The 26,284-nt window shown below is 42.4% G+C and overlaps 1 protein-coding gene across 13 annotated transcripts in view; it reads left to right on the top strand.

Moving 5' to 3' along the window:
* nedd4l (NEDD4 like E3 ubiquitin protein ligase) overlaps positions 1-24,681 on the top strand; it is a 42,443-nt gene extending 17,762 nt beyond the window's left edge. For 2 of the 13 annotated variants that reach the window (XM_030085646.1, XM_030085639.1), the window contains 27 exons: positions 2,258-2,308; positions 3,714-3,775; positions 4,040-4,142; positions 5,109-5,263; positions 5,533-5,668; positions 5,826-6,014; positions 6,161-6,238; positions 8,538-8,597; positions 10,242-10,379; positions 11,358-11,534; positions 13,828-14,025; positions 14,293-14,370; positions 15,499-15,513; positions 16,587-16,641; positions 16,759-16,817; positions 17,164-17,229; positions 18,421-18,650; positions 19,662-19,783; positions 19,925-19,995; positions 20,115-20,210; positions 20,297-20,370; positions 20,492-20,552; positions 20,745-20,804; positions 21,620-21,727; positions 22,373-22,469; positions 22,783-22,855; positions 23,016-24,681. In XM_030085646.1, the coding sequence (XP_029941506.1) occupies positions 2,258-2,308; positions 3,714-3,775; positions 4,040-4,142; positions 5,109-5,263; positions 5,533-5,668; positions 5,826-6,014; positions 6,161-6,238; positions 8,538-8,597; positions 10,242-10,379; positions 11,358-11,534; positions 13,828-14,025; positions 14,293-14,370; positions 15,499-15,513; positions 16,587-16,641; positions 16,759-16,817; positions 17,164-17,229; positions 18,421-18,650; positions 19,662-19,783; positions 19,925-19,995; positions 20,115-20,210; positions 20,297-20,370; positions 20,492-20,552; positions 20,745-20,804; positions 21,620-21,727; positions 22,373-22,469; positions 22,783-22,855; positions 23,016-23,118 (2,715 nt within the window). In that variant the 3' untranslated portion in view covers positions 23,119-24,681. Of the gene's footprint in view, positions 1-1,592; positions 1,629-2,257; positions 2,309-3,713; positions 3,776-4,024; positions 4,143-5,108; positions 5,264-5,532; positions 5,669-5,825; positions 6,015-6,160; positions 6,239-8,537; positions 8,598-10,241; positions 10,380-11,357; positions 11,535-13,827; positions 14,026-14,292; positions 14,371-15,498; positions 15,514-16,586; positions 16,642-16,758; positions 16,818-17,163; positions 17,230-18,420; positions 18,651-19,661; positions 19,784-19,924; positions 19,996-20,114; positions 20,211-20,296; positions 20,371-20,491; positions 20,553-20,744; positions 20,805-21,619; positions 21,728-22,372; positions 22,470-22,782; positions 22,856-23,015 lie in introns of all 13 variants that reach the window. The other 11 variants (XM_030085645.1, XM_030085636.1, XM_030085644.1 and 8 more) reach the window with 10 other exon arrangements.
* The last annotated feature ends 1,603 nt before the right edge of the window (positions 24,682-26,284 follow it).

Genomic DNA, 26,284 nt, shown 5'->3' with positions numbered 1-26,284 from the left:
GCTGACCTGCTTTTATTTTATTCTCTTCACTTTCTATGTACGGTCTTTAATGTGCTTTAAGCCTTTAGCTCTTTTTTTTTTCCCCCGACCTTTCTTTCTGTGGGCCTTTCATGGCTCCCTCCCACCATAAGTGTAACCCAGTCCAGTGGAGGCAGCTGCAGGCTCAAATGTGACCCTTTAATGACTCTGCAATTATATCTCTCTGCATTCAAGCTCACAGCTTAAAATGTTTGTTACGGTTGAGGACTTAAAAAAAAAACAACAACAAAAAAACAAAAAAACAGCCCGGTCCGCAGAAAGGATAGTTGTCCCTTTGCTGCTACTTTACAAGGGTCACTCTTGTTGTCGTCGTCTGGTTTTCACCTAAACTTTAAATGCCCTGAGTAACTCATCAGCTTTAACGGGTTCAGCAGAGTTTGCCACAGATGTTAATTGTAATTATAAACTTGAAAGAAAACTTTTAATACTCCACTGTGCAGCTGGCTGTTGTTGCTCTCTCTCTCTCTCTCTGTCTCTCAGGTCAAATAAAGCTGATGGCTGTTTGAAATGACTTGAGAGATGTGTTAGCAGTGAACTAATTGTATAGTTGGCTTGGGAATGAAAGCGGATACTGCTTCTCATTTCAACAGAAGCGGCTTTTGCTTTTCCAGGAAGGAGCTGCTTGCAGTGAGTGTGTCAGTGTAGGTGGGTAGTTGTGTGTGTGTTCGTGTGTGTGTGTGGGAAGTATATACACATTGGCAAATGCCTGTTTACGTGCCTGTACATTAATAACTCACAGTCTTTATGTGACTCATTTGTAACCTTTCACCACTGAATTCCAGGTCTGTTAGCTGTTGGCAGGGAGAGCAGTGCTCTCACCTCCAAGCTCTGCGCTCACCTTTCCCTTTTGATCATCACAACAAACACGTGAACTGAAAAAAAAAAACAAAACAGGAACCCAGTTAGCAGCGTGCAGTCCGCTGTCCGTAAAGGAACATTCTGCTTGTTTTTTTTGTTTTTTTTTGCATAACTTCACATTCGACAAAAACGTACTTATGGGATTTAAAGAGGCTAAAAACCTTTTTTACAACCTCTATAAAAGCTCTTCTTTGCTGACTTAAAGTTTAAAGCTTGACCAGAAATGTTCCTTTAATTTCCCCGTTAAATCAATTGCATATGCAGGATTCACCACAATTGTCTTTAACCCTACGTCTTTTATGCTCTCTCCATTTCCACGCAGCAGGCTCGCACAGCAGACACGACACATCCAACACTTCTTATGTCATACTTGTAGCTCGGAGATTGACTGATGCGAGTTCAAAAGAGAGACTGAGTGTTCTCTGCGCCGCTCAGCAGCCTGTAGGTTTGCTCTTATATTGTCAAGACATCCTCAGCTGACAGCAGTTTATTGTTGATGCTTCAACAAGCCATTAAATCTCCCACAACCCACAGGTGGTTCGCCACTCAAACCAGATTACAGTGGTGCAATGCTGTTTTTTTTTTCCTCTTCTTTTCTTTTCAGCCCAGCTTTCCTTTCATTTCAATGCCAACAAGCTGACAGTGTTGCTAGTTTATGCCTTTGTATGTCTAAATGAGTTATGTCCCACACACAGGCGTCCACCAAGAATGGGCTTTTCCATCTGGGACAGGTAATCACTCATCGATCACGGACAAATCTGTGGACCTCTCCAATTTGAGACACAAACCTTCCCTGGTTCTTCCCTCTTGTCTCTTCTGTCCTTCTCTCCCTCCATCTAGTTGATTTGGCTTTTTTTTTTTTCTGGTGGCAGTGAATGTTATTTTTCCTTGCTGGGTTCACAGGTTTTTCTCCTATGATGTGATACCAAAGATCTGTCCACGAATAAAAAGCTTTCTTACTGGACATGTGGAAATCTGTATCAGTTGGTAAAAGATAAAGATTCACCAAACATACAGTAACACACCGCTGCTCAATTTAGATTATACTTTTTGTCAAATATAGGTTAAAATGGTCGTACTCGGTTGTAGTTTTCTTTCAGAACAACCATCTCTGGCTGTCAGATTTCCACATGTTCACAAACCAGGCTTGCGTGTACTTCTGTAATGAAAAACTTTTCACCAACACACTCTTTCAGATATCTTGACACATCAGGTAAATCATCTCAGCATTGTGGTTTTTTTCCCTTGACTGCCCCTGCTGGAAAATTTTTTGGCTTTCCTCACACGTTTGGAAACCGCTGCTTCTAAAATTAACCTGCTGAAGGTGACCTTTCTTTTGTTTTTGTTTTTCCCCCCTCAGACTAGAGATGATTTCCTGGGGCAAGTGGATGTTCCTCTCAGTCATTTACCGGTAAGCTGTGTTTGTGCAACGCTTTCTCACTGTTTTGAATAGTCAGCTGTTTCTTATCTTGAAATTTGCTGTGCCTGATTAACCTCCACGAAGGTCGGGCAGTAGGTGAGCTCCTTGGTGGGAGTGTGAGAAAGTGCTCGCCGCGTAAGTGGTGTTTTTGCTGGGATCAAACAGCCCCCTCCTTGTTAGAAATAGAAAGCGGGCTATCTAGAACGTAAACAGAATGACTGTCCTGAGGGCGGGCTACCCTCCAAGCCAGTGGAAAGTGCTACACTTGTCAGATTCACACACACACACTCACGTGTACTTAAAGTGTGGCGTGCGGGAAAAAAAAAAAAGCAACACCTTTTATAACAACAACAACATGAAGGCTCATTGTGTAACTCAGAGGCAGTCCAAGTGTGGGGTGGGCTTTCCCTGGGGGACGCCTGAGAGTTTCAGGGGGTGCAGCAGCTGCAATAATCTCGGCGTAACACACACATACACATACACACACACACACACACACACACACACACACACAGATCTGACAGCATCCCCGTCTGAAGTTGCGCCTCCACTTAGCCGAGAAGCGAGCAGTCGGTCGTGTTGTGGCTCTCTTAAGTCGTCTGGGTTAATTATTAATGCTCCGTTTGGGCCCCTTAGGTCCAGAAAATTATTAGCAGATAAAAGCTACAGCTGAGTCATGCTGAGAGGTGGATGAGAAAGAGAGCGAGTGTTTGACATTGGCTATTAAGCAAAGTGGCGGAGAGTGAATAAGTTATTGTAGCGCCGATACGTGTGTTTTGATTCAGTAATTTGGGGCGTTTGTGTCTCATTCATAGTTAACCTTCGATACGTGAGTCATCACCTTTTTCTTTGTGCTAGCTTCTCGTGGATGATCGCGTTCCGTTTCTCTTGAGTCGGGCCAGCGGCGCTGACTCATTGGAGCTGATCCAATGTCTGCTGTCAAATCTTTAGCCTTGCCTTTCGCTTTGATGCACCACACTGAATAAAACTCCACTAATTATTTCATATTCTACCTGTAGTGCTTTTAAACAATATCTTACATCAATATTTGCAGTTATAGACATATATTTTAAATTTCTGTGGTGAAACCTTTTCCAATTTGAAAATTGGCTTCATGTTACCTTAGAGAACAGCGTGTGAGGAGTCGCCACTGCGGACTGGCTTGGCCCAGCCAACGGAGCAGTGTGAGATTGCTGTGAATTTCCAAAGACCTTTTGGCTGTTCAATATGTAACAGGAGACGCTCAGGATTGCATAATGATCCTCAGATGGCTTCTGCACAGAGTCGCACCCATGCTGCAAGCTGGTGACTGTGCTATTTTGCTCGTGTCAAACGCGTACGTTTGCTTGCGTGTTCAATTGAAAACTGTCAACAAACACTTGCTCTCAATTTGCAGACTGAGGACCCGACCATGGAGCGTCCCTACACATTCAAAGACTTCCTATTGCGGCCCAGAAGGTCAGTTTATGCAGAATGTAGCAAGCAGAGTTCATATTCTGTGTGAAATAGATAAGAAAGCAATAATTTCTTTATATAATCTGATGGATTTACTTAGATTATTAAGAGCAGTACACTGACAGATGTCTGAAGTTATAATTTGCAACACTTTTTCGGGGGACGGGGTGTCTTTTCATTAAATACAATTTTTAAAAATGATGTACCTGTGATATAAAATGGTAGACATTATGTTTCAACACATTTCAACAGATGTTCTCATTCCAGTCACAAGTCCAGGGTGAAGGGTTACCTGCGCCTAAAGATGGCCTACCTGCCCAAACAAGGAGGCCATGAGGAGGAGGCGGGGGAGATGAGGGAGGAGGCGGAGGTAAGCTTCTGGCCACTGCGGTTGTAGGATTACTTTGAATCTGCTGACTAAACATTACCTAGGGTAACACTTGACTGTGTTTTTCATAATAATATGAAGCCAAACCGGATTGCAGTTTAATTTTCCCTTTCCCACAAACACGGCACAGCTTACAGATTTATGTTGAAAATTAAAAACCCGCTTTGGACACGACAGAAGTGTTAGAGAAACATTTATTAGTGGGTGAAGTAGGATGGGTCTGTATTTTCATCCTTTTCAGAAAATAAGTTTAGCAGATCCTGGCTGCAAGATGCTTTCCAATGTGTCTGGAAAGACCATTTATATTACACCCTGTTATTCAGAGAAATAGGAAATTTTTACTCTTTTAATGTGTTTTCTTTCATGTGTGTATGTGTTCAGTCTTAGGTTTTTTTTTTTGTCTGCCCGAGCCGACAAAATGTTATTCAGTATGAGGCAGTGACAGATTTCACAGATAAGACGACATTTAGCGTGCAGAGTACAAAAACCTAAATGCCAAGTGGCTGACCTTCAATGAAATATTTCTTCTTTTCTTTCCGACTCTGTTTTTTTTATTTGTCATTCTAACCTTTCGAAATGATTAGTGTTATGCCAGCTGTGCTGATGTCTTTCCTATCATTTGCCTATCATTAAACAAATTTGTCTGAACTATGGAGCGATACCGATGGCCAAACATTAGCTCATTAGCCTTGGATTGTGGTCAGAGATTTTCCAGCCTGCCAAACGGCAGCTTGTCAGACATAAACAACAGTTAATGTCAACTGAAACGTTTCAAGCCACAACACAGCAGTTACAAGTGCAACAAACTGCAGAATTACTGCACTTTAATGCTAAAATCCACCTCGTTAAGTTGCGTGTAGATGTGCTCTTTTTGGGATTTCTGGCCTGAACTGCGAGTGACTCAGTAATTTGACCTCATGCTGATGAAATCCGGACTTTGTTCTGCAGGGATGGGATGAGTCTGCAGACTCGGGCTCCCAGCGACCCCAGCAGCTGCTCCCCCCTTTGCCCCCCGGCTGGGAAGAAAAGGTGGACAACCTGGGACGGACATACTACGTCAACCACAACAACCGCACGACGCAGTGGAAACGGCCCTCCAACATGTACTTCTGAGTTCTTTTTGTTTTCCACCTGAAAAATACAGAACTGGTTCACCACACGAGCAGTAACACTGACCTAACCTTCATAGTATATGTTTATATTTAACACATGCTTGCATGTAAATATTGGGGTCATTGTAATTGATGACTTGAAAAGGAAAAAGCTAACTTATTTTTTTGAATTGACCATAATTTATATGTTTATATTCCAGTTTTTACTTGACATATGATGTTTTTAGGGCTTTTTATGACTCCGCTTCCCCTCCTCACAGGGACGTCATATCAGAGATTGAAAGCGACAATCAACAGCGGCAAATCAATCAGGAAGCACATCGTGTTTTCCGTTCGCGGCGTCACATCAGTGAAGACTTGGAGAACGAGCACATTGAACCCAGAGACTTGGACAATGTGAGTTGAAATCACTCACTTACAGTATGGTTCACATAAACCTCGTTCCATTCTGCGGTTTGTTCTTATGTTTCCACTGGCAAAAGCTGTATATAACACCAAAAGGACCACACCCAACCTAAAAGATTGTGATTGTGTGTTGCTGTTGCCTCTGTAGTCCTGGGAGCTCATCACTGAGGAGGATCCCAATGACAGTCTGTCCCAGTCTCTGCCGGGTCCGTCCTCCGCCTTGACGCCGCAGCACCCACCGACACCGATCAGCCAGGAGTTTTCTGAAGACCTGAACCTGAGGCTGTCTCTCACTCCAGACACTAATGGAGAGGTGCCAGGGCCCAGCTCCGCTCTGGTGAGGCTTGATCTCTGTAGTCCTACCGTAGAACCACTCAGTGGTGTAAGCGTAGTCAAACTGAAGAGCAGGCTGGTTCTTTTAAGTAGACGTCGAATGTCACAGGTCTGTAAAACCTCCCTTCTCTCCCTGCTTACCTGGAACAGAGCCATCTGTCAAACAGACTCCGTTCCTCCAGCATGACGGACGGCGTCAGTGATCAGGCCCAGGCTCCTCCTCTCACGGTATATATTTCTCCACCCCTCAGTGTTCCTCCATCCTCTCTTTCCTCTTTTTATTCCCTCTCTTTTCCTTGTTATTCTAGCAGGTTTGTATTGAGCTATTTTGCCTCCCTGTGCCGACACGTCTCGGTCTTGTGAATGTTCTGCATATGAAATCACCCTCCTTTGTTCTTCTTTTGCGTTGCCAATTTGCACCTGCTCATCCCAGACAGACGCCGCAACCTCCTCACCTCTGCTTTGTTTCTCTCCTTCAAATTTACCACTTGCTGTACGTTTCTGTCTCTGCAGGATCGCCCCACCTCTTCCTTCTGTCTTGTACTGTGATTCACGTTTCACCGTGTCAGATGTATCCCAGAAAATGTTGGCTTCTACATTTTTGTTCCATTCCAAATACTAATCCCAAAGCAACCTATTGATAGAAAATGCAGTTTTTAGAGAGAGTCCCACAGTGTTTCAGACATTCGCCGTAGAATCTTGAGTCACAGCATGAGTTGGAGATTCAGCTCAGTGAAATGTCACACGATCTGAATCATACTTTTGTCACACGGCTGAGTCACAGCACCAAGCTTAGACAATGTGAGGCCAAAGGAACGTACAGGTGCTGACGACAGCCACTTCCATGAATGATTCGTTCCTCGCTGACTGGAGGATAGTTAAGTGGGATGGACAAACTGAATTTTTTTTGCTGTCTGCACCAGGTTCAAGGTTGTGGGTGGGTGTAGTGAGCAGCTGCTCTCAGTCTGAAATCGTGAGGAGGGAAATGTGCACAAAGTCTTCTGTTCTCAAGTGAAGTTTTTAGTTATCTGTTTATTTACTTGTGTTTATTTTCTGGTTATTTCCAATGCTTGCATTTTGTTTTACACTAGTTTTAGTTGATTTTTTGTAAAGGACTTTGCTTTGTTCTATGTCATCAGGACTGGTTTATATCCTCAGTGGGAATGAGACAGGAACACAGTGAATAAGATGTAAATGTAGTAAAGTGGCATGAAAGAGAAAAGCTATGTGCCATTATCCTAACTTATTAACAGACACAGTGTTTTGTGTCTTTATTTTGTACCAAGGTTCCCATCTGTTGGCTTTTATTGTGACTGATTTGCTCTGTTCTTGTTCATTGCCTTTTTTTTTTTTTTTTTTTTTTTCCAAGTCCAGTATGATGTGATGCTGCTGTGCTGTAGCTTTGTAATTTCCTTTTATGGATTAACTAAGTATCTGAAATCTAGACCACAGGAACAGGCATTAGTTCAGCGAACTGGTGGGAGTGAACCCGGTATCATTTTCCACGCATCAGATCCAGAGCAGCAACGCATTCCTCATTTGTGGCCCTAATTAGGAGAAATGGTCGAAGAGGAGAAAAGCAGAAAGAGATCCTTTTATCAAGCTGCGTCTGGCTTTTATACATCGAATATCTGCGGTTTTACTTTAGCGAGTACCGTCTGTCCTCTTGCTTCTGGTGGAGCTGTTGAAATGGAGAACCTGGTTACAGTGTAATGATTCCTTAATTTTTATTGCGTAGGTGGACCGGTGCTGTTTTGTACTAGTCCGTGAATGTGTGATTGTTTCTTGGATAAGAGCAGCCTGGAGGTTTCGCCTTTGAGGGCTGGTGCAGCTGTTAAGTGCATATCAGGTTGCAAACTGTTCTCCAGGTTTGTGTAGTTAAAAATAAGTAGAACAACATCCAGCACCAGACTGACCTACACTAATGTTGTCATGTAATTTGTTTGTTTTGTTGTTCTTTACCTATGTATTTGATTACAATGTCTAAGGCTGAAGCGCCTTTTCTTAACTCGAGTACAATGAATCACTGCTCTGCTCTCACAGCTCTGGGCTACAGCTCTTCTCTCAGACTCTTAAGCTGCAACAGAAGTTTGTACTCAGGTTAAAATTAAAGATGGTGCATTGGCTGTGGATTAAATTTCTAGTTCAGGGAGAACAGACTGTGTCCAAGAGTTTCTAAGAGCTTTAAAACTTCTTTTTAATCTGTCTCTTGTGTAATCAAGTCATCCAATCACAGCGGCAGCTGCTTGCCCGATGCTTTACTTGGTGTATTTTTATTTTTTTCCCAATATGCACTGCCACTGCAGTTTCTCATCGTGGACCCAAAATCAAAAAGATCTGCCTTTCTGCCACTCTTCACCTCTTCGAGATCGAATTCTTCCCAGTGCATCGAGCCTTTCCTCACTTGACCTGCACTCCTGCACAAATTCTTGCCCTTTGCACCCCCCCCTCACCCCTACCCCCCCAACCCTGGCTATGAAAACATATTGTGAACTAAAGACCATCTTCCCCTGTTGTTTACCACCAGCAGAGTTCCCAGCCCAGAAGGACAAGAGCTCAAACAGTCTCAGGTGGTGAGGAGCCCATGGTAATACCGCAGTTTATTTAAAGTATCAACCCCGTCAGTCTCGCACTCCTTAGTTCCCTCATAACAAGTAGAGTGAGCCCTGTGTTTTGTTTTGTCCAATAAAAACCCCTTTGAAACAGATTTTTACATTAAATGACACAGATCATGTAATTTAGATATATCATTATTTCAAGAAGAGGTCAGTATCAGTTTTCACATTCATCTTTTCTGACACTTGTTTGATTTAACTGAAAATAGGGTGAGTTGCTAATTGATGATTATTATAATGATATATTTAAAAAAATAGAATGAAGTTAAGCAAGTGGGTTTGTTGTCTATATTGTCATCCTATAAACTAAAATTTCAACCATTTTGGAATTTTATTTTCCAAGAATTATGGCTTCCAGTTAAGAATACCTGCTCTTGTGGAATATTTCAATATTTTGAAAGACTGTATTTTCACATTGGAATGACTCATAGCGGAAAACTCCTGCAATATTGACATTCTTGTGCAAGGAAGTTTCACAGTTTGAGTTAAATCATGGGGAAAATTAACTTTTACATTCTTCTACATTGTATTCTAATTTTAGATTAACTACTGACTTCCTCTGTTTCGCCTCTGTCAGTACTGACATTGTGTTTGCAGATCAGCGCAGCAATAGTTTCATATGTGTGTACGTGTGATGGCCACACAATGAAGTTGGTATCCTTCTCGTCCTCTGACTTATTTGTTGGCCATTATTTCGATACACCGCACACAGTCTTTGTTGCACATATTTGAGATACAGGTGAAACAGTTGTGCAGCACTTGTCGTGGTATGTTCTCCTCAAGAATAAGGTGCATGTTGAAATCCCAAAGTCACTGTGTCTTGCTAACTTCATAACTTTTCCCACATTCCAGAACTTTAATGATAAATAGCAAAGTATGTATTTCTTTTATATTTAAGTCCAGGAAGGAGCTTTGATTCTGGCACAAGCAGTGTTTTTAAGTGCCTACAATGTGAATGCAAGAGGGGGGAAAAGAAGTAAACATTTATGTCAAGTGGCTGTACACTGTTTTATCTTGTAGAAACTTTTCCTTCTATATAGTCAATGTGACAGGCAACAGGAAACTCCCATACAGCTTCTGATGTGTGCTGTCATTTGAACTTTCACCCTGGCAGTCAGTAATTTGTTTCACAAAATAAGTATTTCGTAAATCTGTGAGCTCCTTGATGAAATGTGTCCTTTGTTGACTTGTGTCTGTCATTGTTAAAAAATGACCAGTCGACGTTGTGTGGAATTTTACCGTAATGTTTTTTGCTGCTAACGGTTAATAGTTGACTCTGTAAAGAAGAGATGATTGACCACTTTCCACCTTGAGCACTGATCTGTTATTTGTGTGTGAAAGTTGAATTTCCAGTCACGGACTTTTCCATCTGCTAAAGAGCTTTGATGTTCCGCTGTTGAACTGTTGAGCCAAACTGTTTTCGTCACCGTCCTGTGCTGTAAAAACAAGGAAAGAAATTGTGGATTTCTTGTGTTGAAAGCTAAAGCGACTTCACTCTTGTTGACCATCCGCAGAGTCATTTTTCGATACTAACAGACTCCCGCCTGGCGTCTCGCAGCGTATCAGCCTGTACTGATGAGTTGTCTTTGCTTTGCTCTCTCTCCACACTCGGCCAGTCTCCCTCTGCCACTGCCTACACCTTGACCACTCCTGGCCTGCCCCCTGGATGGGAAGAGAGGAAGGACGCCAAAGGAAGAACTTATTACGTCAACCATAACAACCGCACAACCACTTGGACTAGGCCAATTGTGCAGGTACAGCAGGTGTGAGGGCTGGCCGTCGGGCTCGCCGGACTCCGTGCATGGGACTGGACGTTTCCTCGGCCCCCGTCGTGCCCCGTGTCTCGTCCCCCTGTCCTCTTCTTCCCATGTGTTTCTCTCTCTGTGTAGCTAAGAGAAGCTGCTTGAAAACCTCGGGAGTCTCTTTTTCTGTCGTCTTTTTTTCCCTCTTGACTGTACTATGTTATTGCGTGTCTTCCTTCTCTTGTTCAACATTGTGTTTGATATTAGGATGTCGTGCAACTCTCTATTGGTCACACCTCTTGGCATGGAACTCCAACCACCACTCCTCCTCCCTGTTGTTATTTTTTTTTTTTTTTTTTTTTCCTCATTTCTTTACTGTCTCTTCACTCGTCTTCCCCCCTCCCGTCTTTCTGTCTGCGAACGAGGCAGCACCATGTGGTGTGAGGTGACGGAGAGGCCACTCCATGGGACTGGGTGCATATCTCCACTCTTTGAAATCCACCATTTCATTTGCATTCTTTTTCTTTTCCCAGAATTCCGCCAGCTGTATAATGGCTGTTCAGTCACCTCATAATCTCTGATTTTCATCTTTTCATGATGTTACTCAGAATGAAAAGACGCTGCCAAGCGATGCTCATTACACCGCAGCAGAACGTTGTCTTTGGTACATGTTGTAGCCACTGTGGAGAGCATTGAATCTCCCAGGGAAGCTTGAACTTACTCCATGCCTTTGTCCCTGTTTTCTCGATGGACATATTTTGTCATAAGTTATATATTGTATCCTGGATGACTCTTTTCAGATTTTAGGAGCTCTTTTTTTTTTTTTTTTGAGCAAAAACCTTGCATCCAGACCATTGCCCTGCAGCGAGAATCATTGGCAGCATGGCTCATGATCAGAATTTTTTTTTTTTTTCCTTTCTTGTTCAAATTTAGCCTCACTGTGTGCATTCCTACATGACCTAACCATCAAAGTGCTGTTCTCACCGACAGTTGACTGAAGACGGAGCCAGCACCTCAGCATCAGCGTCAGGAGGAGCCTCGGCCCTGGCGCCTCCATCCACTCCCTCCTCCTCCTCCAATTCCTCCAACAACCACCTCCATGAGCCCCAAGTCCGACGACCTCGTAGCCTCAGCTCCCCCACTGTCACCCTTTCCACCCCCCTGGAGGTGAGAGTTAGCTCCCTTTACCTCTCCACCCCGTCGCACCAACCCGCCTTTTCCCCTTTTTCTTTGTCTTCCTCTTCTTCCTCCTCCAGTCTTTACCCTTCAGATGACCAAATTGTTCCGTCTCCCTTCCATCTCGCTCTTATTTCAGGTCAATTCTGTCCTGATGCTGCATCTCATCTGTTTTTGGAGAGTAAATCTGATCATTTAACCATTTTCTCCTGCTTAATTTCATCTCTTTTCCTTGTTGATGAATTGTTTTCATCATCCTGCTTTTTCTTTCTTCTCATCAGTAAATATGGAGCTGCTGAATGAGCAGCCATCACTCACGATGCTCAATCACATGAAACTTGACGTTCTCTCCTAGTGAGGGTGGCTTTTGTTCAAACCTTTATATCCATTTAACAAAATGAATCCGTAAACCTAAGAGGTATGATTCATTTATCAAAGTTTATTGCTGGTAATCAGTTTCCAGTTACAGTTAGATACCTTCAGACTCTTAAACTTTTGAATGGCCTTAATTAAGATGACCTCAAGTGCTTCATAAAATAATAAATTTATTGTGGTTTGTTGATGTTCGTGACAGTGATACAGCTGAGGTGGTTAATGTGTCAGCCAGATGTCCTTTCAGTGACTTGGCGACTTTTCTGCTCACCATTGTATCTCTTTTTTTTTTAGAGGATGTTTACAATAGACAGTAATTTTTAGAATAATCAAAACACTTTGCGTGAACAAAAGCTGTTGCTGCTATCATTGCAACATGCATGCACGTGTTTTGTTGGGATTGTTAAATCAATTTTGAGTAGGAAAATATTTAAAATCCAAACACTGCATTAACAGAATCGCATGAATGCCAAGACAGTCGACCTTACGTACATTTAAAATATGAAGAGGTGAAATTATTTCACTTTCAGCTCTAAAACATAAATGTTATATTTCAATGAGCCATAATGCATTTTTTCTTTGCATTAAGTCACGAGATGATATTATCTTCAACACCCGAAAATCAGGCACAGCTCAACAGAAATGTAAACAAATCGTGCTCCAAATAGATGGAAACAATTAGTGCTGTCTCCGTGAAATGAATGGTGTGTACTCTTTGGTATTTAAAAAAAAAAAAAGTAACATCAGCAAGAATATGCCGTCCCTGACCCAAATCTTTCACATGTGTCAGAAAACGAGGCTAAATGCTTGCTCTGTAACCAGTGTTTGGCTTGTCTGCTCTGGACGGCTGTGTTAAAGTGACAGTGCCACAAATGGACCATTTGCGTTTTTTACAAAAAAACTGTCGATGAAATATTTATAAATAAGAATATATTTCTCGCGTTTGATTAAACCTTGAATCTCTTTCGATGAACCCATTCTTCCTGTTCAAACACGTCGTAAACTTTAACAGAATACTTTGAGTGGTGCTTCTTCCACAAAGCTCAGCTAATTGAGATCAACACTGCAGCTAAAAACGGACGATCTCTTTCTGACCTTCAGCTGTACTCAACAGCCTCACTCCGTGGTGGAGATCTGTAGCTGCTGCCAGGGGAGCAGACCCTGAAGGGGCCTTAATTAAAGAGTGTGTGCCAGAATGTGTGCATTAACGAGGCATTGAGGAAGTAAAAGGAAGTGAAACACTCGCAGTACAATGTCGTAATTACAACTTCCAGTGGAGGTGGGAGGGTGTGCTATTAATTAACGAGATCCTTTTTTTCTTTTTCCCCCCCCTCTTGTTAAAAATCAGACCAGGCTGTGATAATTACTGCTAAAAAAAATGATGTGAAGCAGGAACATTTATTCGTCCAGGCTTTAATTTTAAGCTTCCTTTAAAGCTTTGTTGAAATAACTCAGAATATGCATTTCTCATATATAATTGATTTGCTTATTTTATGGTGATATTTTTTTTTTCCCTTCAGCTTCTACCGCACTGGTAGTTTGTTGGTATATGAAGTAGAGGTGTTGATTAGCTGCAAATCTATGGCTGTACAGTCAGGTTTACTTTTAGTCTTTTAAAAAGGTGAGAGCACTTATTGTTGTTTCAGTTTCTAGTCCTCTTCAGCTCAAACGACAGTGGAAAGCATGTAAGAATATCAGTGTTACTTTGTGACAACAACAGTCTTAAAAACCTTTCATGATTTGTCTTATCATGTGAGAGATGGTGACGTTCAACAGTCACACGCTTTCTAATCTTCTAATTTTTTGTTTTTTTTTCAGCAGAAATCATGAAAATTGGTGCTCGTTTTTGAAATTGCTGTCAAATATTGCCTCGCTTTTGTTGAACGTGACCAATTATCTCTCCTGTTTCCAGGGAGCCAACAACATCCAGGTGCGGCGGGCGGTTAAAGACACTCTCTCCAATCCGCAGTCCCCTCAGCCGTCGCCGTACAGCTCACCAAAGTCGCAGCACAAGACGCAGCAGAGCTTCCTGCCGCCGGGGTGGGAGATGAGAATAGCCCCGAACGGGCGGCCCTTCTTCATCGACCACAACAGCAGAACCACCACCTGGGTGAGCCCGCGCACTGTGCTGACAAACACTGAATGTTACCCATAATTTCAAACCATATTAATGGCATAAAAGTCACAATAATACAGGAAGTGGTTTGCATTGGAGTTAATGGAATATTTAGTGACATCTGGTGGTGTCAGTTGAATATTTACCTGAATTTTAGAAAGTGATTTAGTTCTTTTATCACAAAAAAAAAAAGTAACATCCCAGGATTTCCATTGCTGTCTCTGTTTTAACTCTTGTTTTCTCTCTGTTGATGACATCCAGGAGGATCCCAGGTTGAAATACCCGGTCCACATGAGGAACAAGAATTCGATGGAGCCTGGTGAACTCGGCCCTCTTCCTGTAAGTACAGTACCGATTAAATCTACAAAGATGCTTCACTTCTGTTCCACAAAGCATGCTCATAGCAATCTCATGAATGACAATAGCTTTTGCTCTCTCGCCATTACATGCATATCAATATATTTAGATTATTTAATAATGTAATCTGTTTTTCAGCTGTTATTGGAATATCAACTGTCCGTTTTGCTCCCATCAGTGGCTTTTTTTGTTGTCGCGTTTTTTTGTTTATAGTCGACTTGACTGCTGTTAAATTTTTGTGGAAAAAAAACCTTGACAGCAAAGATAAGGCATGATTACGTAGCCTGACAGTGTGCAATAGCTGCAGGTACATGAGACATAAGACTGCCTCATTTAAACATTTCTGTCTGATTAGATTGAAATACTGATTAGAGAAGGTGATTTAAAACTGTTTATGGTATGATTGGAGTCCATATAAACCTAAGATCAGATTGATTCCCACCATCAGAGCTCTGTGCCACGTGTTTATGTAAGTCAGCTTCATGCAAAGTGTTTACACAAACATGGCGATGCTTACTCTTGATCCTATTAAAAGACATCGAAAGGCTCAATTGACATGAAGGTTGCAATAGTGACTTTTTTTTCTTTACAAAGTCCATGAAAAGCTGACAGAATCTGGAGCGAATGTATCATATATCCACCGTTAATACAAGCTGGTTGAATCGTGACTGATTCATTCGTTCAGACTTGCACATCCATCAAATCACTTCAGTGATCATGTAACCGGGACAAAGTCGAAAAGGATTCAGTCCGATCATGTAATGGTTCCTCTGTTGTGTTAAATATTACTGGCTTATTGGTTAAATATAATCAGCGGATTGACTCTGTGGCCTGCTACGACCGTTTATGACAGCAAGAGGTCCAAGTCGCCCCTTATCTATCTGACGAACCACCAGCAGGTGGACTAGCTGTTACTGTCGCCGTGTTTAATAATCCAAACTTCATGGGTTTGTACATCTCACAGGCTTGTGTGTGTGTGTGCGCGCGCGTGTGCGTATGCGTGCGTGCATGTGTGTTTGTTCTCTCTTTCCCCTCTCTCTCTTTTTCTCTCCGTTCTGATGGATCTAATGTATGCTATTTCTTCTACACCTGGCCACGTCTGTTTGGCAGAACCTACCAGAGGAGGTTGGTTAGTGCCTCCCTCCCTCTGCCTGCCTTCCTACCTGTCTGGTCCAGTCTGGTCTGGTTAAATGCCTGCAGACAGCCTTGTGTTTTCTTTCTTTTCTTTGATTTCCCTCCTCTCTCTTTCTGTCTTTTTCTCTTTCTCTCTCATGGCCGGCATGGATGGACTGTACCTCTCCCTTCCTTCCAGTATTTTATACCCCACTTCCTCTCTCTGTGAGCATCCTCCCTTCACCACCACCACCACCACCAACCCTTTTGTTAAGGATTAACATTTGGAGTTCTCCGCCATTCTCCTGGGATTCCTCAGACTGCTGTGTGTACTCCTGTCAGCGTCTGAGACACAGATAGACGAGCTGAAGCAGCAATTTTGTACGAGAGAGGGAGAAAAAAAAAAAAAAACGAACAAGAAGATGTGGTGGAGGAAGCGGGATGAATAAAGGGCAGGAGGCGAGTGAAAAAAGGGGGGGAGGGAGGTTTGAAAAGACGTCCTTGTGTGTCAGAGGAAGGAACTGGCTGTATGCTGCATGTGTTATCAGCTTTTCAGTCTGGTCTCCACTCATGCAGCAGCAGCAGCATACTAAGAAGCACACACACACACACACACCTCGTTTGACAGACTGTCAGACTCTGTCCCTCTCCCCACCCTTTGCTCTCGATCTGTCATTACATCCTGTAATTGCTTGATTGCCGATGCCATTCCGAGCGCGCGCGGCCTGTGACACTGTTCTGAGTGGTCACCGTGTCAGTGGTGGTCTCCTGGTTTGAGCTAGTGGTGGTGATTAACCTTTATGTTGTGGTCGTCCCCCTGCCCTGCCTTGCTGATGTGTCAGACCCAACTCAAATAGGAGAGAAAATCCCTTCATTTCCTTTGTTGGTGTTTGATTGAGCTTGTCTCGCCTGCGGTGGTGGGGGTGTCAGTGTTTCAGCCGTCGAACGGTCACTCAAGTTCAATTAAACATAAGTTTTAAAGAAGAATGGATGGATTTGAAATACTATTTGAGCACGGCCTGTTCAAGAGAGCGATCTAATGATTTCCTCACTCTTCTTTTTTTTTTTTTTTTTTTTTCTTTCAGCCTGGATGGGAGGAGAGAGTTCACACTGACGGGCGCACCTTTTACATCGACCACAGTAAGATCACGTCTCACTTCCTATCAGTCCCTCAAAATCCCCCAGAACACCTTGTTTTTGTGACTTTGGCTTCACTTGAAACGTGAAGTTTGATGTCTCCGTATTCACTTCTTCCAGATACAAAGAACACGCAGTGGGAGGACCCACGTCTACAGAGTCCAGCGATCACAGGACCTGTGAGTAGTTTCCTCCAGCAGATATTCATGATGTGGAAATAGTGAGTGCCTGGTTGAGGCTGGTGACGCCTGTAACAGTCAGAGCTGCAACGTTCAGCTTGTTTTTGCACATCGGCATCTGTCGTGATTGTTTGGTTTTGATGAAATATATACATTTTATTATTTTATTGATTTTGTCATTACCCCAGTTTGAAGTCTTTGTAGTATCTCTCTGGCACTTTTATAAGCAATAACAGCACGTTTGATTTTCCTGTTAAGACATTTACATCCCAAGCCAAACATTTAAAGGCATTGATGACTTTGTAGCTGCTATTTGACGCCAGTGTTTTGCTTGTCGTCCATACAGGCTGTTCCCTACTCCAGAGAGTTCAAGCAGAAATACGACTACTTCAGGAAGAAATTAAAGAAACCGGTAAGAAATGATTGCTGCCTGGTGTCTCGGGTTTCTTGCTGCTTAATGATGCCAAAGATAAAACTTTGTGGCTTCACTTTGCAGAAGAAGAGGATCTGATTTCCTTCTGTTTTGATGAGGCTTGATTGCACACTTGTTCACCTTTAAAAAAAGAAATATTATTGCTGTCTCGACACTGCGAGACCGAGTTGAGCATCTTTTTCACAAAATAGATATTCACAATTTCTTTTGCTATTTTTTGGACTGTGTGTTATTTCAGCAGTATTTTTTTTCATACCAGAAAATACATTACTTAATCATTAATAATAATGAGTAATACACCATTTCATGATGTGAGTCCTGCCTGAGGAAGTTTAACCTTATTAGCTTGTAAACCATCAGCAGCCATTAGTTGTTATGTTCTGAACCGGATATGTTGAAGGGGTTGATTAGGAATGAACAGGAAATGTGATCAACGAAACCACATTGTTCTTAAACGTGAAATGACCCACTCTAACACCCCTAACAAGGCTCATGCTTCTGTGTGATTTCTGTTGATTATCTCCGGTTCCAGTGACTCGGTCAGGTTTCTGTAAATCCTTTGTCTTCTGCCTTTTTCTGACCTCCCCTGCTGCTGTTATGAAGAATCCAGCTTCACACTGGGAGGTCAATATTAGACTTTTCCTGGAAATGGATTTTAAAAACAGAGATTTTTGTTTTATAGCAAATACGTTAATTTGATTTTATTGATAAATCAAACGTTTTTAGGAAGAATAGAGAAACCAACTATAAAAGCACTTGTCTTAAAAATGGCGTGGAAAGACTAATGAACTGAAACGACAAACACAACAACTCAAACAGGAATATTTCCTCATTCCAGCTTGATGGCCATGATCGGCACAAAGCCACGGCTCTCATACTCACAGCTTCGTATTGATTTCAGTAGATCCACACGGGCCATACAGGACCTTTAGAGCTTCCACAAAATTAATTTGTCCGTCTTCCGTACCGCTTTATCCACTTCAGAGCTGCATATAACACAATCTACTGCTATTGTTTTTCAAGAGGAAAGCGAAGCACTTGAATTACGGTCTGCAGCAGTCAGATAATTCAGTTTTATACCTCGGATGTCTTTGCATGTTTTCCTGTTAAAACCCTCCCAGGAGAACGGACGTGCATGTTCTCTCATTTCCGACTCGTGATCTTTTTCAGGCCGACATTCCCAACCGGTTCGAGATGAAGCTCCACAGAAACAACATCTTTGAGGAGTCGTACCGTCGCATCATGTCCCTGAAGAGGCCGGACGTCCTGAAGGCGCGGCTATGGATCGAGTTCGAGTCGGAGAAAGGACTGGACTACGGCGGCGTGGCCAGAGAGTGGTTCTTCCTCCTGTCTAAGGAGATGTTCAACCCTTACTACGGCCTGTTCGAATACTCCGCCACGTAAGCTTGTTCTCCTCGTGCTTACTTCACGTCTTGCAGTGCCGCCTCTGATTGAAAAGAGGGCTTGAAGCCCTGGAGACCGTGAACAGGACGTGGTACAGGACGTAACGTTACACAAAGCCCGAGTAGTTAAGGAACCCGGCGTTGTATTCTGAGCCGCGGATACATCCTCCTCTGCTCATTTTATTTGATTAGCTTTTTCCACAGAGTGCAGTCAGACGCAGCTCTGCCTTGTTTTTCTCCCGCGGGACTTGTGAAAGTTTCCTTTTACTTTGATTGACTTTTCCTCTCATTCAAAGAGCCATCCTGAAACAGACGTTTCCCACATACGGTCCGCACCAAGATAATGAAAGTGTCGTGTTTTCTTCCTTTTCTTGGAGCCATCATCAATACATGACTTCATTCTCTTTTGCTTTTAATTCTGCTGCACAGCGGGGGGAAAAAAGTAGTGAAAGACTAATGAAAAGCAAAGGGGAGATTTAAAACACTCACTATAAAGTTAAGATCATTCATCACAGCAACTCTTAAGACTTTTAACACCAGAAAATAAATGCAGTGAAATGAAATGCAGATGTTCAACAATTGCCTCCATAGTTTCTACAAATAAATAAATCTCTTTTTTTTTTCGTAATGAAGACAATTAAAGCTGAAATGTCTCGATGTCTCATGCTTTTGGGGTAACACAACCTCCTAAAGACCTGCAGCTCTGCAGTCCACACCCCACTGATACACACAGTCCCCTTCATTTTCCTGCTAGCTTCATGGCTAACTCTTTCTGTCGCCTCACACAGCAGTCAGGACACAAAACACACGTGTTTTTCCATATTGTAGCTTCTGAAACTACATTCGCAGCTGATTTTGTTTTCTTTTCAGCTTGCCTTGTTATCTGCTGACTGGAAATTAATATTTGTGCCTGTGGGACAGACATTATTTTTTCTTTTTAATTGCTGTCTGAATCTGATCATCACAGGCAAACTTCTGTTTAATTTTATGTTTAACGCGCCCATACAGGGACAACTACACGTTGCAAATCAATCCCAACTCCGGCCTGTGCAACGAGGACCACCTCTCCTACTTCAAGTTTATCGGACGCGTGGCAGGAATGGCCGTCTTTCACGGGAAGCTACTGGATGGTAAGCTGTGCAGTGTAGGAAGCTCTCCCTGGCATTACAATGCTGCTCAGATAGCTTGTTTTTTAAAAGAAACGACATTGCTGTTTTAACCCTGCTGTTTATCAAGCACACGCTTTAATTGCATGTCTGTATGTTTCTAAGGTTTTTTCATTCGACCCTTCTACAAGATGATGTTGGGGAAACAGATCTCTCTTAAAGACATGGAGTCTGTGGTAAGAACTCACTAACTAATTAAACAATTAAAATTAATCTTGATGCTCCAGGATAGATATAGAGGTGTATATTTGGTGGAATGTCTTCAGTTTGCTAGTAACATGTGATTTCTCTGCAGGACAGTGAATACTACAACTCTCTGAAGTGGATCCTGGAGAACGATCCCACCGAGCTGGACCTGAGGTTTTGTATAGATGAGGACAACTTCGGACAGGTGTGTGGGTTCGGAATGAGGACGGTGATCTGTAACGACAGGTGTCTGATCCACATCACTGAAGTTGATCTTGTTTGGTTTGTCAGACGTACCAGGTCGACCTGAAGCCCAGCGGATCCGACATGGTCGTCACCAACGACAACAAGAAGGAATACATAGAGTAACTGCTTTTATCATCACTTCTACTTTTAATTCATAAACATTTCAAAGCATGATTGCATATTGAAAATGATAATGGGAAATTCTTTAGTAATATTTTATCTCAATGTGTTTGGTGTCAGTTTGGTCATTCAGTGGCGGTTTGTGAATCGGGTCCAGAAGCAGATGAACGCCTTCCTGGAGGTGAGTAGTTGCAGTATTGCAGCTTCCACTTGGTGGCAGTGTGATCACAGACTTAGAGCAGGTGTATCTGAAGCTTTCAGTGAAATTAATCTGTGTAAAAACTGAATGATACATGCATTGGTATACCTAAGTACATTTAGGGGAGATGATGTTATAATTATGCATTTGATAACCTTTATGTTTCATTTCCAGGGTTTCACGGAGCTCATCCTAATCGATCTGATCAAGATCTTTGATGAAAATGAACTGGAGGTATGCCTGACGTGTTATCTGTCTATTCGTCTTCTGTGCTGGTTTTCTAAAAGCTGGGTGGTGAGAGAATCTACCAGCTGATGGGTGCTAAACGGGGTGTAATTATAGGACTGATCACCAGTTCATCGCAGTCTCTCAATGCTCACAAATACAACTACACCTGATTTTGAATCTTCAGTTCATTGAGCAATGCGTTTTCAGATTCTTTAGCTTGTAGTACATGATATTGTAATGTTTTAACATATCAGACATTGGAAAGAGACACGACAACCTTCGCTACAGACCGTCTGTTTCAATATTTATCTAAAATGGATTGCAGATATGTCCAAGGAAACAGACACAAATGGATGATGCAATGTAACCAAACAGCAGGGTTCCTATTTAATTTACATGAACACTGTTGTTTCACTTTTTTTTTTTAGCATAATTCTAAATATTTTTTTTAAAACATTCTTTAAATCTAGTTTTCAAGTTGACGAAGAACATCTTGTTCCATTGTTAAGAATCTGTGGGGAAAAAAATACCTGAAACAACAACAAAATTAAAATCCTCATTCTGATTACCATGACCTGAATACCCCAAACTTTCTGTTAATTATTAGACTTTAAGCTGAACACTGGTATGTTTTGTAATGAATTTGCTTTTAAATGAACCAAAGGCGATGATGATCATCGCTATTAGTACAGTGTCAGACTGAACTGGGAGCTACTTTTACTCTTTAGCCAGCTGAGGTGTCTTGATAGGAAATTCTTAAAATGCATACAGTGAAATGTGGCACTGGCTGTAAATATTTTTTGCTGTTTTCCCTCGTGCAGCTGCTGATGTGTGGTCTGGGAGACGTCGACGTCAACGACTGGAGACAACACACTGTTTACAAGAACGGCTACTGCCCCAACCACCCGGTGATCCAGTGGTTCTGGAAGGTGACTCTCGGTTCATTTTCAGTCATTTTCTAGCAGGATATTTCACAACAACCGCTCCAGTCGTTCCCCCCCCCCCCCCCCCCCCCCCCCCCCCCCCCCCCCCAGCGAAAGATCTGCTGGCCTGTTTTTTTTTTTTTTTTAAAGATCAAAGTCTGTTTGGAGGAACAGGCTTGTTTGCTGTGATGAAAGAGCCTGGAGTGGCAGCGGCTCCCGTTATCACCAGTCTTCACTCCGGCATTAACAAACACACATCAAATACAGCCAGGCGGCGGCCAACACACACAAGACAGAATCTGTGCATCAATTCCTGTTTACACACACACACACACACACACACACACACACACACACACACACACACACACACACACAAGCGCTTGAAGCGCTGCTGCAGCTTTGTAGTATTTTTATATCTGTTTCATTTCCCTGAAATCCAACCCCCCCCCCCCCCCCCCCCCCCCGAAGATAGTAATGAAAGAATACACACTGACTCAAAGATAAAACTGTCTGTAATTTAGCTTTTATTATGTCTTTAGACAAGTTACCAGAGAAGCAGCAGGTTAAATGAAGAGGTTGACAGGTTTGTTCTCCAGACCTGGATCTGTTTTTCACAGAGTGTAAATTTTTCCACCCCCCCCTCGCCAGGTGGTCCTGCTCATGGATGCTGAGAAGAGGATCCGACTGCTGCAGTTTGTGACGGGAACATCTCGAGTGCCCATGAACGGCTTTGCTGAGCTCTACGGTGCGTCCCCTCCTGAAACAGAGGTCCTGCTCTTTACATCAAGGAGTCTGGAGAACAGGACATTCACTTTTCATTGCACAACGCCTTTATTTTTTTTTAGAAAAACACGGTGTTACTCGTTTTTATCCTTTACAGCAGCCTTCATATTGACAAAAACTCCTTAAAACCTTGATTTACTGTACAATACCTGCACAGGAAATCTATCTCGCTGCGCTGACGTTGTGTCCTAAGAGGCTGAATCTGTGCTGTAATACAAGCGTGTCTGCGTCTCGCCAACAAAAGCATCATCAGCGTTGTTTCCTCTTTGTGCCAGGCTCTAATGGTCCTCAGCTGTTCACCATCGAGCAGTGGGGAACACCGGACAAGTTGCCAAGAGCTCACACATGGTATGACACACACACACACACACACACACACACACTGGTTTTGTGATAAAATTAGCAAATTATGACTGCTGTAAAAAAAAAAAAAAAAAAAAAAGCTAAGTGAGTTTCATGTTCCCCGGAACCTCCTGCTCGTTTCAGTTGATCCTATTTTCTTCCTCAGTTTCAACCGCCTGGATCTGCCCACGTACGACTCCTTTGAGGACCTGCGGGAGAAGCTCCTCATGGCCGTGGAGAACGCGCAGGGCTTCGAGGGCGTCGACTAAAAGCGGCGGCGCCCGGCCGATTCAGCCCAAGAAACACCGAAGAGCCGCAGGGATGTCAAAGCAGCTGCTGTAGCAGTTCTGTGCAGAAAGCATGTTGTACTGTAACGCCTGGCTGAGCCACCTCCGCAGCACGGCGGCCCGAGACTGTACAGCGACTCGTCAAGCCAATATGCCTACGTCTTTATATCTTTACAGCGCGCTCGGTCGCTCCTCTCGAAGGCGCCTGGGCAGGGAAGGAGGCGCCGCACTGTTTTCGTATGCTGAAATGTTATTAACCACGGGCATGAGTGATGAATGATGGGAGCTGGCCCCCGATCCACCGTTTCTTTCCCCTCCTCTGTCCTGTGAAAATCTACAGTGCTGGAAAACACCAATGCATTTCAACACTTCCTCTCCGTACACCTTTTTTTAGCACAGTATTCGAGCACCCTCCAGTGGGCGGGGCTTAGCATGGCCTTAAATCTGGCTCCGACATGCACTATTTTCTCCGAGAAACTGCAACGGCACGGTGATCGCACCTCACATCTCAATTTCTCTCGACCAACACCAGATTACCTTAGGAATGCTAGCCAATCACATTTCAGGAAACGGGCCACACTCCTTCCGTAGAGCCTTGTCTGCGCGGCGCGATCACAAACCGCCAGCGCAGCCTTTTGTAGAATAAAGTTTTTTCTTTTCCTTTTTTTTTTTTTTTTTTTTTGCCACTGGTAAGGATCCGAGACTGAGGGGTGGGAAAATGAACCGAACCCCTGAAAAAGATGACTTTTTATGGTATAATTCTTGCTGGAAAAGTATTCTCAGTGTATTTGTACTGATGAACAATGTCCTTTACTATTTTGACAACTATATATGACATGGTGTGTGAAGTGCAAAATTTGGCTCGTCTGAGAAATGACTAATCCTCATCATTTGTTACGGTGATAAGCAAATGTGTCGGACAAAAAAAAAAAAAAAAAAAGTTTTTTTATTGTAGTGCTTTGAAAGCAGCATGAAACTGTATCTTGTGTTTGCTTTGACTACATATTAATTTGGACGTGTGACGGGTGTGGAAAACTTAAAGCTGGGGTTAGTTTCTCTGAGATGTCATGATTATATTAATATTCTCATGCCTGTTGCTGTTCATAATGCTGTAAATTGTTCTTTGGGGGGGGGTGGGAGAAAAAAAAAGACATTTTAAGTTCTTTCATGATATATAAATATATGTATGTATTACATTTAACAGAAGTATTACTGATCAACACTAAAATGAAGCTGTGCGTGAGAGTGCGGGTGTCTGAGAGCAAAGCTGTGATCGCCACTGAATATAAAAGCAGCACGTTTCTTACAAAGAAAGGAAAAATGTGTTCCTCTTTTTTAATGTTCTTGTTTCTCTCTCTCTCTCTCTCTCTCTCCTTTTTCTAACACCATTGAACCTAAAGGGCACTTTATAGATCGCTGAGGTCACGTCGCCTGTCGTATGTCTTCTGTCATTTACTTGAATGTGATTCTTTTTATTTGTCGTTTTCATTCGGAGCACGAACTCGGTGCAATATAGTCTGTAAATCTGGGCTGCTGCTAAGATAGGAACCGTGGATAGAACTGAAGCTGAAACTTTATATTCTTCAGTAACTCTGTGTTTTTATTTCTTCTGTTGTCCTCACCCCCTGTATTTTCCTCCCTTTGTGTTTCTTCTCTCCTGTGATCCCATCACTCCAAACTCAGAACAGATTACTCCTTTTTTTTTTTTTTTTTTTTTTTTTGAGCATTTTCTTTTTTTTAATCAATGAGGGGAAATTTCTCTGTTTTGTTTTGTTAAAATATTCCACCGCCACCTGCAACTCTTTGTGGTTCATTTAACTTCAGTCAAATAAAAATGAAACTTCTCTGACTAATTGTTTGAATTCATCCAGTCTGGACTCAATCAGAAGAACCATGCAAACCTGATTAAAATGAACACTTGTTTTAATAAGCTCTTCTATAATAATAAATCTGACCTGAGCACAAGTGGAGCAGTGGAGAGCACTGCTGCGTCAGCACAGGAACGTTTGGCTTGTACTGTGAGCGTAGGACAGCTAATAACAAATATGTTGAATATATATAGGAAATAATACTCGGTTATAAAATGCTTTTTTTCCTTGTAGTATTGCAATACCACACAACCAAGAGTTATTTTATGACATGGCACTACTGTAAAGTCACATCATGCCTTCAGATGAAACAATGAACTATAATGAATTATATGAATATATTGTACTATGTCAGTGAGGACACACACCAGTTTAATCATTCACAATGACGCAGATCATGATTCAACCCGTGTCACAGTTTGAATTGAAATTGAATAAATAAAAACCCAGCAGGGGCCTCAGGGTGGTCTAGTGGTTTGCACTTTGACCTCACAAGGAGGATATGGTTCACACTGGGACTGTAGGGAGTTTGAATGTTCTCCCTGTGCATGTTTTCGCAGTGCAACAACAAACATGGATGAGGTTAATTGTTGACTTAAGACAATCAACTTTGCGTGTGTGTGTGTGTGTGTGTGTGTGTGTGTGTGTGTGTGTGTGTGTGTGTGTGTTCTCGTATTTCTATCCTTGTTGGGGCCAAATGTCCCCACAAGGATAGCAAAACGTGGAACGACGTGCCTTGTGGGGACCTTTTTCCAGTCCTAAGTAGGAAAAACAGTGTTTTCTTGACCATGTTGTTGTTACTGAAAAAAGTAAAAGTGCAAAAACATTTCTTTAGGGTTAGGCTTTGTTGTGGTGTGGGTTAGGGTTAGGGTAAGGGTCAGGGTTAGGGGCTAGACATGAATGGGAGTCAATGGAAGGTCCTCACAAGGATAGAAATACGAGACTGTGTGTGTGTGTGTGTGTGTGTGTGTCCATGACTGTGCAATTTATGATGAAGCTATCGAAGATTTCCATCTATTCTTGTAAAGAAAGCCTTTAAAATCTGTAAAAAGCACACAAAAACAACACTTTTACTGATTTGACCAATGAACTACCACCACCACTTTCATTTATGTCGAAGCTACAGTTAATTATGACTTGTGGACATTTCAGATTGTAGCTGTCTTTCATAACCATCTAAAGAAAACAGTCAGTTCTGCAGAAATACACACACACACACACACGCTTGTTTATTCCAGTGACGTGATTGCATAAAGTTTTCAGAAGTTTTATAAATTAAT

The sequence above is a fragment of the Salarias fasciatus genome, assembly GCF_902148845.1.
Source record: "Salarias fasciatus chromosome 7 unlocalized genomic scaffold, fSalaFa1.1 super_scaffold_4, whole genome shotgun sequence".
In the NCBI taxonomy this organism is placed as follows: domain Eukaryota; kingdom Metazoa; phylum Chordata; class Actinopteri; order Blenniiformes; family Blenniidae; genus Salarias; species Salarias fasciatus.
Note: the sequence above shows the minus strand (reverse complement) of the source record. Positions and strands in the feature narration are given on the sequence as shown.